General features: G+C 39.5%; 1 protein-coding gene across 1 annotated transcript in view; it reads right to left on the reverse strand.

Annotated features, from left to right (window-relative positions):
* Positions 1-12,500, reverse strand: part of tbx15 (T-box transcription factor 15) — a 34,165-nt gene that overhangs the window by 5,340 nt on the left and 16,325 nt on the right. The window contains exons 4-6 of the mRNA XM_034147407.1: positions 10,444-10,615; positions 4,646-4,813; positions 3,371-3,435 (exon numbers count right to left, since the gene is read on the reverse strand). Of these exons, the coding sequence (XP_034003298.1) occupies positions 3,371-3,435; positions 4,646-4,813; positions 10,444-10,615 (405 nt within the window). The remainder of the gene's footprint in view (positions 1-3,370; positions 3,436-4,645; positions 4,814-10,443; positions 10,616-12,500) is intronic.

Raw genomic sequence — 12,500 nt, forward strand, 5'->3', positions numbered from 1 at the left:
AGAGAGAGAGAGAGAGAGAGAGAGAGAGAGGGGGGTGGGGGAGAAACTGGAGTCCTGCTCTGAGGGAAACTGGAGCCATTAAGAAGGAGCAGGTTTTAACTGTGCACATAAATCTGGGTGACGTTTCATCTTGAATCTGTACACGGTTCTCCTTCCTGCCTGATTTACTTCCCTGCAGGCCGCTCGGCCCCGTCACTTCTCACCGTGTTATTTTAGGGCCGTGGCAGCTCGTTAGTGTGCCATGCTAATCGCCATCACTGCACTCATTCATACACACACACACACACACTGCGGGGCCAAAACACAGCAAATGAGCTGTATCCCTCCGCTGCAGGCCATAAAGCCCGGTCACCAGACTGCACCTTAGAGCGGGGGAGAGATCTATATTAAGAAGCTGTTAGGAGAGTCAGAAAAAGAAAAACAAGCTGGTGCTTAATCCAGGGATTATTGGTGCCGGTTTGCCCTTTAAATTCATTCTGATTTCCCCCTTAATGTGGAACTAGTCGGTAATGCTCCACAGGCTGCAGACACTCTTAATCCAAAGAAGGGGTTGTGTTTTCATGCATGCTTTCTGGATGTCTGTTAATAAGCTCATTTCCTAAACTAGTATAAACTGAGTTATGTTTAACAGACGTGTGGCAGCAAAGGTGTCACAGCTGTTTTAATGTTTGCAGCCAGCACTTTAACCTTTGCATTCTGGCTGATTTGAGTGCAAAAAGGTCAGTAAAGACAGTTGTTTTACTTTAGGAGGAACATTTTTATTATTTATCTTACATTTCCTCATAAATAATGATAGATAAATATCAACCGGCATTTTCTTTAGGTAAATTGAACCTGAAAATGTAGTGCTCTTTTTTATTGAATTAGGTCAATGCAGAGTCTTCACTACAGAATCTACAGAATACCGAGGTAAACAGAATATTTTTGCACTAGTTAGATGTTTTAATTGCAACTATTTGTTTTCCATCAGAATTACTATCTGGTTCTCTGAGCTCACTTTTGTCGAGTGATATATTCTCTGCCTTTTCTTTGTGATTAACCTTTGGCCTTTTTCATACAATTCAGCTTCATTGTAACTAGGATCATTTAAACAAGCCAAACCAAGGCAACCAAAAATGTCCAAACATGACAGATATGTTGGCGCACTCCAGGGAAATGTAAATTAAAAAAATCCGATCTGATAACTGTGCGGCCAAAAAGTCATGGCTTTAAAATACCTCAATGGATATGGTAATTCAGAGTGAATGTGATGCTGTCTGACAGGATGGAAAACGTTTTATATATCTTTTTAAGATCTTCAAAAGGAATATAAATGTAGGAAATAGACTATTGGTTTTTACGCCTACAATTTCTGGAACAAAAGCTGATTTTAAAGGATAACATTAGTCTGCTACGTTTCCTAATTAAACTAAGCTTCAGTCACAGCTTGGTCTTGGCTTCTGTGTGATCACAAATATTCAATATTCACACACGTATTCTATCAGATTATAATTGGTCAACATAACGACTGTTACTAATACCTTACTCTTTGGGACCTGACATTAACAGTGTTGCACCCAAACTGATACGTTTCTTACTGTACGTGATCTTATTAAAGTCCTACAGTAAATCACCATAATTATCAGAAGCAGCAGCAGTGTGGAGGTCAGGGGTCAGAGCTGCAGCTCACTAACAATATTCAGGAATGATCAAAGATGAAGAAACGCAGAAAGGCCTTTTAAGGTGACACTGAGTTTTCACTGTAAAGTCTCTAAAGCTGGTATTAAACCCGAACAAAACAACATGGCTGACGTGAAGGCATCCCGAGCCGTACGTGAGTATAAATTAATTGTCTCTCCCTCCAGAAGAATATCTCATTCCCCCGTTATCTTTTCATCTGTAGATTTTCTGCAATGAAATACTAATGCCAGTTCATAAATCAAACAGTCTATTGTTGGAAAAATGAAAAAAGATGTCTCAAATATCTGTGTGCCAATAATGCAGACCAGATGGAGGGCGCTGCTTTCATGTGCACACCCCCCCTCTCCTTCCTCCGCAAATGTTATATATGATAATTCGGAGACGGAGGGAAAGAAAGACGAATTAAGAGAGGAAGGAAAGAAGTCCAATAGGAGCGCTCTCTCTGTGGGTGTGTGTGTGTGTGTGTGTGTGTGTGTGTGTTACTTCCAGGCTTTATGATGTCTGACAGGAAGTGGAGTGCTAAGATATCAAATATTTCCTGTTTGAGTCTGATGGTGATTTATGACTCACTGCTCAGACAGGGTGTTGATAACCATGTTAGCAGGGCTTTTGTAATTCACAGGTCAAAATATGTCTAGATCTCTGGGGCTAAATAAATAGGACACTGCTTTAGATGCTAACATGTAAGTATTGTTTTGAAAGCATTTGAATGGGTGTGTTTCATTCTGCAGGAGCTCCTAAATATCTAAATACTCTATGTGGTTTTATGTAATTAAGCGTTGAGGAAAAAGGCTCCCCTGATATCGCTGAGGTGCTGAAGCTACTGTATCGTAAAGGACATCTGCACAGTTAAATTGTCCAAAAGAAAATTCTCACCTGTACTTGACTTAACTTTTTGCCAATGAAAATAAATTTTGCACAGATTTATTTCATAATAGTTTAAATAATAGTCCTATTTGTTGTCCTTTTTCTTACATTTTCTCTTCTCTTAATGGGTTTTATGTATGCACCATACACAACAAAGCAAATTATTATTAAAACTAATTGGCAATAAATGTGTTTCTGATTCTGAGATAATAACTATTATGTGTGCTGATTGTAGTCGGCTCTTATGCCGGTTAGAACTCGTGGCAGTGTACTGCATGTAATGAAATCTGTCGGATGGTGTGCTAAAACAACAATTAACAGGTGAAATGTGAATCTTATCTGATTAATTAAGCCCCACATCCACGTTCTGCCTTTTCTTTCATGCACATTTCATGAGATGAATGAGACACGGTGGTGGCGAAGTACATGGTGACTTGGCTTGGCAACTGGAAGGTCACCAGTTCAAGTCTCGGCAAGACCAAGTGCTCCCGAGGTGTCCCTGAGCAAGACACTGCTCCCCGGCAGATAAACCATTTTGTTACATAGTACATGTACTGTGTAATGACAATAAAAGTTTTTTTTAAAAAGACAGAGAGTTAAGAGGAGAAGTGTCTCTGTCTGTCTGTGCTGCAGATCTGGAGACTTTCTTTCTTGGCATCAGACAAAGCAGCTGTTTTTATATGGAGCAACATGTGGTACTAAGTGCTATATTCAGACCATTAGTTCCACATTAAAGGTCACACAGATCAAAACAAATAACAGTCCTTTTATGTAGCAACATTACAAACGATATAGAGGGTTTGGTATACAAGTGAAAAGGTACCTGTTTCGGCCGGAGTCTCTGAATCCTTTGGCAAACGGGTTGCGGTCGATCTTTAGTCTGGTGATCTGCGAACAAGAAGAATGTGGAAAGGAGATGTTTGTGATTATTTTAGCTTAACATGGCTTTTCAAAAACACTCAAATGTGCCAACATTTCTGTGCTATTCCACAATAGTATTTGTCTCTGTTCATCTAAACTAGGGAAGTTCCTTTAATGCCATGTAGTATTGATAATGAGTCTAATCATTCAAATGCTAAGATTTAGTAATAAAAGCAAACTTTATTGCATTTTGATCAATTTGAACACCCCTCCTTCAAAAGGGGACACGTTCTTTGGAGACAATGTGACCAATGTAGTTAAACTGTGGATTGTATGTTAAAAATGTTGTTGTTTGAGGGTCTTTTTGTTTTGACTTTGGCTTAACAAAGTGATTCTAAATGTTAACATATGTACACAGAATGCTGTGGTGACGGATACAATTGCAAACATTCTTCAACCATTTTTGCAGGAAGAGTTGCATGAATAAAATTGTTTTGCAAAGAACACAGAATTTGTATTATTTTTTGAGATTGCAAGATGTACATTTGTGGGGTGGCTTCCTTTAATCCTTAGATGCATAAGTGGGTCTTTTTTGACCCGGTGAGGTGGTTTTCTTAGAGTATCTTTGTAATTACATTTTTTTATCATTTCATATTCCAGCTATTCCTCCAAAAACATGTTTTGAATATCATGCCATTCAAATTTTAAATTTAAATGTTATACATTTTAAGAAATTGTAGTTTATGTATTACTACCCCAAGCTTCGTGGGTCTTTTTTGACCCGGTGAGGTGGTATTCTTGAAGTATCTTTGTAATTACATTTCTTTATCATTTCATATTCCAGCTATTCCTCAAAAAACATATTTTGAATATCATGCCATTCTAATTTTAAATTTAAATTTTAAGAAATTGTAGTTTTTGTATTACTACCCCAAGCTTCCATAAGTGGGTCAAAAATGACCCGCATGCATTTTCTATGGAATTTCTTATTTTTTTCAAAATGTAAAAAAAATGTCTCAACTGATAAATAGTGCAAAATTAAATATAAAATATTTCTAGTGTGAACCAAAATATAATACTAAATATTATACAAGTGATTTTTCTTAACCAAAATCACAAAAATGGCATAAAAACACATTATTTTAATACGGGTCCTTTTTGACACACTTATGGAAGAGTGTAGGGTCCAGTCACTCGTGCATCTAAGGGTTAATTGAATTAGATGTAAGTTGCTCACCTGTTGGTTCTGGTAGGCAGTGACGGTGGTGAACACGGTCTCGGGGAAGCTGAAGGTCTTCACTCCCTCCCCGCTCGGCACCGGCTTGTTCTGAGACAGCTCGCTGCTGAAGTCCTTCCTGATCACATGAACACGAGGCTGATACTTGTGCATGGAGTGCAGGATGATCTGAAAAATATGAAAGAGAAGAAGGTGTAGCACAGCTGATGCTTTTGTGAGAATATTTGCTAAAGAAACTAAAATGACAAAGGACAACTTCCAGACTGAGAACATTTTTGCTTGTCTGTTTTGCTTGTGACACACACAAATATCCAGAAAAAGAAGTACATATTTGAATATTACTTCCAAGTAACAGTTGAGGTTTCATTTGAAAAAGATGTCAAACTTCTGACAGTTGGATGAGATTTCTACAGACCCCGGCAGAGAGAAATAAAAAATATCAAAGCTAGGATGAAGTCATTTGTGGTTACAAGATGTTATCGACTTTTTGACGTGTCAATTGGAAGTCCTTCAAAAACTGCACTGCACTTGTGAGTTTATGAGAAAGGCGGGTCTGTTATGCCGGGTCTCTGTACAAACATATATCTTGTCTGCACAAATTAAAACGTTGTGTGCAAAAATGAATAAATTGTGGCCTTGAGTTATTCTTATGTCTTCTCCAATGCTCCTTTGGCTTTAGTAAGGATTAGTGTTGTGAAATAATAGATGGTTAGGAAGTCAATGAAGTTCATAAATGAAGTAGATAGGTATCAGATGTCTGTACTGTCTGCATGTGTGAAGTGTGTCTCGAAACCTTTCAAAACCCCAAAACGTTAAGTCTCAGCCTTTTTGTTCCCTCTTTGCAAACACACAACACTACATGCAAGTTTCTTGTAACGTCAATTATCTCGACGGCTTCTCTTTGAGGGCCACGACGTGACATGAAGCGGAAACCGAGTTCACACTGCGATGACGATGCCGCGGGGCCGAGGATTATTTCACAGCAGAGCGAGGCGTCAGACGGACCCAGCCTCGCCTCGGGGGCCTCGGTCTGCTCTTGATTAATCAGAGAGTGAGAAAATCTACCCAGAGCCAAACACACCCCGACCCCCCCCCCCCCCCCCCCCCCCCGACCCCCCCCCGACTCTGCTACAACAGAGGGGGTCATTTCAAACTATGGGCTGTGGGGAGCACAGCTCGGAGTATTAAAGACTACATTTAATGTTCCAGATAAATTACGGCTGAGCTGCATAAAAGATACCAACAGATGTATGTTGTAATCTGCAATCCTTGTGTTACACTTCGCCCAGAGACCACCTGTGGACCTAACTGTGTGCAGTTTCACAAGAAAAGGAAGAAATACTTTTACATTTAAAAGAATTGTACTCCTAAATGTAAAAGAAAAAACGGAACTTAGAGAAATAAATCGGCCTAAATGATAAGGGGACACATTATTCTCATTTAAGAGTGCGTGGGAGAGAAACACACCGGGGTTTTAGCCTTTGCAGACCCTTTACATGCACCAACACCTATATAACACACTCCAGGAAAGGGATAACCCCAAAAAGCACAATAGGGGCTCTTTCTACTTAGATCTTGCTGATGAAACAGGACAAATACAACACCTCACTCCCTGTTTTCCCATGAGTTCAGAACGACAAGACAACAAGTGCTAAAGCAACGAACAGAAAAGCTTTTATGAAGTGAACGCAGGTTGAATCGCAGTCATGTCTTGGTAATAGAGATTTCAAACACACACACACACACACACACACACAGCTGCCTTGCGGCCCAGAGGAGTCATGCTTGAGTCCCTGCTCGGCCTGAGGTGATGTTCAGTCAGAGCGGATCACACATCGCTGAACAAACGCCGCAGAGGGCAGCCAGAGGACATCGGCTGACAGTTGTTCACGCTCAAATACAATTAGGATAAATAAGTGATGTTTTCCTTTTCATGCTGGTAATGACGTCCGTTTAACCCACTTTGAAAATCATCTGGACATTCAATGTAACACATGTGTCTCCATGAAGTCAAATCCAATCACATTTAGTTTATAAAGCCCTGACTACACAACCGTGTGGCCTTAACTTTAATGATCATGGAAATGTAGCGATCAAAGCAATAGTTATGTCTTTTGAAATGACATCCTGTTTCAGCCAAGAACTATGAGGACTCTCACTTTTGGGTCACTAATAGAGACAGTAAATGAGAATAACACAATATACCGCTGTCATGTTCAAACAAGAATCTCTGAGGGGTCAGATTCACTGCATTGAAGAAAAACAGACAAATGTTGAAAGCAGACTTTGTAGAAAACCCATTCAGCTGAGTTTTAAACGATATCCCACAAAAGCTTTGATTACAATGCAATGGATCATTAACAACAAAGCAACTCTGATAGAAACAGACGAAATGTTTTGGCCGGTCCAGAACGCTGCAGAGTTTTATTGGATTTTCCCACAGAGCGGAGAAGACGGACGGGAAATAGACGAGAGGAGAGAGTGACAGCGTGAGGCGGATCTGAACACACGAGAAAGAAGCCAGAGGCCAACGAGGCGTCACAACGACTTTAAAATGCTTAAAGTACGAAGCCTTCTGTGTGCAAGTCACATGACAAAGCTGCTTGATTGTTTTCAGATTATGTCTGAAAGAAAACACAAATGTTGCCTCAAGCAGCTGCTTTCCAACTTCTCTGATTTGCTGTTTTAAATAAACTCTCCATGATACTCCACACCAGGAAATGTCCTGTACTTTAATTCAAGTGCAGAATAATTTAAATATGAAGTATTTAAATTGTTTTTTAATCAATAAGGCTGTTTGCTCAATTTGGGGGGGGGCATAGAGTAGAAATTAGAAATTTACATTTAATGTTTTTAACTTTTGCAGTTTCTTTCACATTCCTGTCTCTACTAGAAATGGTGTAATCCTATTTGAACATACAGTCATCTACAAAAGGGAGTACCATTGTGTTCAAATGACTGGTTAAGTTGTGAATCTCCTCACAGTTGTTTATTGCAGTTAACGGTAAAACCTGCAACAATCATCACAGACTAGTGGAGTCGCTGTTTATCAGTCTAGATGTGCATAATAAAAAATGTTGTTTTCTCACCGACTCTGCTTCTGTTTTGCTTAATGATTAACGACATGTCTGTTTGTAATGAGGCATTCACTTGACGACACAGGATGAGCGAGGAGTGGTGAGCTCTCCCGCACAGATAGCTCTGAAATTAATTTCCTGTGGCCTCTAAAACTACCTCAATGGAAAACAAAACCTTCAAAGTAACAGCAGTGGAGGAAAGACAACCTCCCCACACCCTGCATGTGAATCCTTGCCAACTAACAATCCACGTGTTTTTACATTTACCAACTTAACGCTGATCATCTGCACGGCTTTGATGGCCTACACAAAACTGGAGGCCGTCTTTTGGTCAAAGCACTGGAAACATGACTATGCCGCTCTTGTAATCATTTGGCACATCCGCTCTGAGAGTATATTGATTTGCAGCGGATCCTCATGCACCAATATCTGCTGCAATCAAAGCTTCTTAAATATCTTGACAGTCGCCATCTTCATCTGTTTCCACGCTCAAAACAGAGCTAAGACTGTCCTGGGTTTGCTATCAATTCAATACACTTTCATTTCCATAAAAAAGGAAACTGCAATGAATACTCTGAGTACCTTTACATACTTTGCGCAAAGATCATAATGAAAGGAGCTTTGAGTTATAGTTTTAATATTACTTGAAGTCGCCATTTTGTTTAGATTTATGTGGTCCTTAAATTACAAGTTTGGTTTTATTTGTTGTAACGACCATTTAAGGGCGGAACAATGTGTTCTCAATACAGGCACAGCATGACCTTAGAGTTTAAATCATGTGAAGGTGGAGTCAGTGATGAACAAAAAGACTGTATTTTGAGTTAAATGGTGTCTTTGTCTTGTGTTTAAAGCTACATGCATGTGTATCTGGCCGCTGGGGGGGGGAAATAAATGTAAAAATAAGCAGACAGCGACCGTATCATTTGGCTTTTACGGTTTTTATGGCCGACATTAACCAAGAGAAGCCTATTTACGCATTCATCAGATATCCAAGGGTCAATTGGACATTTCTTCTCACCTAATGGATTAAAGTCCAATATGCATTTTTCCTTTTTTCCTCTGATTTGTTCTCCATCAACTCCTGGAAATTAGCATGCTAACACTAGACCCTCAGGAAGAGATTTTCAGATATTTTATGCTCAAAATAATTGCATTGCTGCACAGAGGACCATTATATTACAGTTTAGTCATTTCAAGAAAAATATATTTTAATATTTAGCAGACTGTTTTTGTACCTTTCATTTGTGGGGCCTTTTTAAACATAAGGGGCAATTTAAAGCTAATAATCAAAAGCTAATAACGTTTTCTTCCACCTTATATTGCCCTGTTCCCATGAAACCCATTTCTAACTATAGAGAAGTATAAAAGTGCAAATAAAGGACTCAGTTTAGCCTGCTGATTAAACATAAGGAAGTCAGTAAATCAAACGGATTGTGGTCGAACTGCTTCACCTATGAGACCCACATTACAGATTTAGAGCCGCCAAGAACCAATAAGAAGCGTACTTTAGCTCACCACCTCTGTTGCTGACTGGCTGCAGGCGAGGCAGTAAATCAGGAGGATTGTGGTCAGAATAAAAGTTTAGCTCAGCGGTGCGGCTGCAAATCAAATTCAATCATTAAGTGACTTTAACGAAACCATTTTTATTACAAAATGCTCTACAGAGCCATGAAGGAAATGAACATTATATATTAAAACAAGGGCACGGGTTCAAATCCCAGACCTCTAATACCTCTCCACGCTAATCCTCAAACCTAATAACATCCAGTCAGGGTGGACCATCTTCAGAACGAGTGCGTGGGAGGGCAGACTGTCATGTAGAGCAGGAAATCAGTCTCATGGCTCCATGACTCATGAATGCATGAAGTAACGTGTCGACTTTCCTTTCAAGCAAACGCATCAAAAACATCTCAATCCAAGAAACTGCCTCACGGCTCCAGCAGTGCATTCATTTCTGCAGAGCATGAAGTATATAGCAGGAAAATGAAGCTAATAAATCACAGCTTGAACGTTTACTCCCAGAGCATTTTACCCCAAAAAAGAAAATTGGATCATCTTGTTACAGGTTCCAACGCTAAGTCAGTCATTTATTTTAACTGATGATTCTGTCGGTCCACGATTCAACAGTTATTGTAAATGTGTTCAATTTAGGTGATTTGTGAGGTGTGTAAAACATGAAATATTAAACCACGTTAACCTCATTGAAAGATTGTTATGTTGCCTTTAGGTGAAGCGAGGAATATCAGAATTATGAATGAATAAACAAGCTGCACACTCAGACGAGAAAGTAACCATTATATATGAACTATGATATATTTATATGATTTAAATTATGATAGCTTGTAACCATATCAAAATACTTTTTAAAATGAAAAACAAAGAAGTCAATAAATGTATAAATGTGTAATCTATCACTTATGTTCCCCATGTCATGGAAAGTATTAGCATGTTCCACATTATTATGGAGGTATTTTAGGACACTAATACATTTTAAAAGAACTATTTAAATAACCTTGCATCACTTAATGCTGTACAGAAAAAGCCACCAGAGATAAACGTGTATTCTGTGCTGTTGGGCTACATAAATGAGATTTGATTGACTGATTGATAATATAACACTATCTAAATATGGTCCAAAGTCATATAAAAACAACTTATCAATATGTTCATGTGTGCAGCTTTCAGTAAAAGCACTCAGAAGAAGTTCAAGAGGTCTCTTACGTGTCCCTGGTCGTCCAGCTCGTTGTTGGTGAGTTTGAGTTTGTCGAAGCTGACCACCTGTCTCGTCCAGGTGTCTCCGGAGGCCAGGGAGTCGGGGTGGATGTACGCCCTCGGAGGGACCGGGGAGTCTGCGTTTCCTGCCACCATCCACTTAGAGCTGTGGTACACATACCTGCAGGAGGAGAAGAAGGGGACATATTGAGCACCAAACCCAACCATGAATTTGAACGATTACCCTCAACGTAAAAAGTAGATTTTCAACTGCACATAGAAACTTTACTGAATATTTACACAACGTTTGACAATAAATTAATGATTAGTTTGGATCTATATTCTTATTTTCAGATAAAGAAAGTGGTATAAACAAATAAACACTTATATAGCTGCCCATACCTTTATACCTATCCCTATAAAAAACTATCCCTATGACAGATAGCGTACCATTTTAGAATAACAACATTTTTTGCAGAATTATTGGTTTTCTGTTGTCCTTTTTTGTACTTTTGGGAACATTGTTTTGGTTCATGTTAGGGGGACATGTTTAGTTTCATGGTTACCCTTCATGCTTTTGTATAATTCCATGTCAACCCCCAATGCTTGCAGGAAGATCAGGCTCAAATGTTTTCTGCATTCCCCACATTTTGGAGTGTGCGCTCTTTAAATTTCAATTATTTTAAATGTTAATTAAAGGAAGCACAATGCTATCCTGCAACAGTGTTATTGCATTCATCATCCATTCCCCAGAAGGTCAGTGCACTCTGCAGGACTAATACGCCCTCGTCACTTTGCTGTTTTGAGACTCGTGGGTTACAATAAAGTTTGTTTTCATTTCTGCGAGCCCGGAGCTCCTCTGCTTGTTTCACTCAGTGGAAAACAAACTCATAACACTCGGCCACGTTGCCACAACACCGGCTTTAAGAACCCATCTGTTGTTTTTTTCATTGTGCTTGAAATTTCTATTCAAGAGCGACATAAAATATTCCATATGCAGCCACACACTCGGCTGCATAGTTTCAATTAAGCTAAGTCATAATATTTGATGATGCTGTGTGAGTGCGGGGCGTCAGGACGTCTCACCCGTTAAACAGCAGGGAGAGAGAAGAAAGGGACACAGAGAGAGAAATGTACTTGTATTCTACGTTATTTCAAAACAAGTCCACAAACCACTGGTCAACACGGTGTAATGTTTTGTAAAAAGAAAAGAAATGGGGAAAGGAAAAGATGGAAGGAAGAAGCAGAGAATAAAAAGCACGACAGTTACAGGGGTGTCAAGAAGGAAAGAGAAACTAAGGGACTAAAGGTGGATGGGGAAGTAAAAGAAAGCGAGAGAAAGAACATTTTACTGTTTTACTTTTAAAACAAGTCCAAAAACCAACAGCGGGTTTGAAACATGAGTATAATAGTCAAAAGAGGAAAGTAAAGGATAAAAGGAGAGAGGGAGAAATGAATAAGAAAAGAGAGGGCAGAGAAATTAAAACAAAGAGGGGCAAGAGAGAAAGAACATTTGTGATTTGTGTTTTAGTCCACACACTGCCACTTAACGCTATATGTTCTTTAAAAAAATGAAAATCAAAGCTTAAGAGAAAGGAAAGGATGGAAGGAAGGAAGGAAGGAAGGAAGTAGGAAAAGGGAAGGTGCATGGGGAGAGAAAGAGAAGAAAGAAAGTAAGACAGTCACCAAGAGACATGCAGAAACAAGAGACATGAAGAAAAGGGAAATAAGTGGATGGACAGGAAGATAAAAGGTGGAGAGGGAGAGGAAGAGGAAGAGGAAGAGGAAGTGGAGGAACATCATACAGCAGAGCGAGGTTGAAGAACAGCTGTTTGCTTTTAGCTTCGGCCCTGAAAGTGTTTTATCTGCAGCGTCTCTGCCAAAGTCATCACTCACTGCTGAAACACGGCAAAACTCTCGTTTGGTCCTTTTGTTATTGCGTCGAGGGGCTGAGCCACCCTGTCACACACACACACACACACCACACACACACACACACACACACACACACACACACACACACACACACACACACACACACACACACACACACACACACACACACA

This window comes from Trematomus bernacchii, unplaced genomic scaffold (genome assembly GCF_902827165.1).
Source record: "Trematomus bernacchii unplaced genomic scaffold, fTreBer1.1, whole genome shotgun sequence".
NCBI classification, from domain to species: domain Eukaryota; kingdom Metazoa; phylum Chordata; class Actinopteri; order Perciformes; family Nototheniidae; genus Trematomus; species Trematomus bernacchii.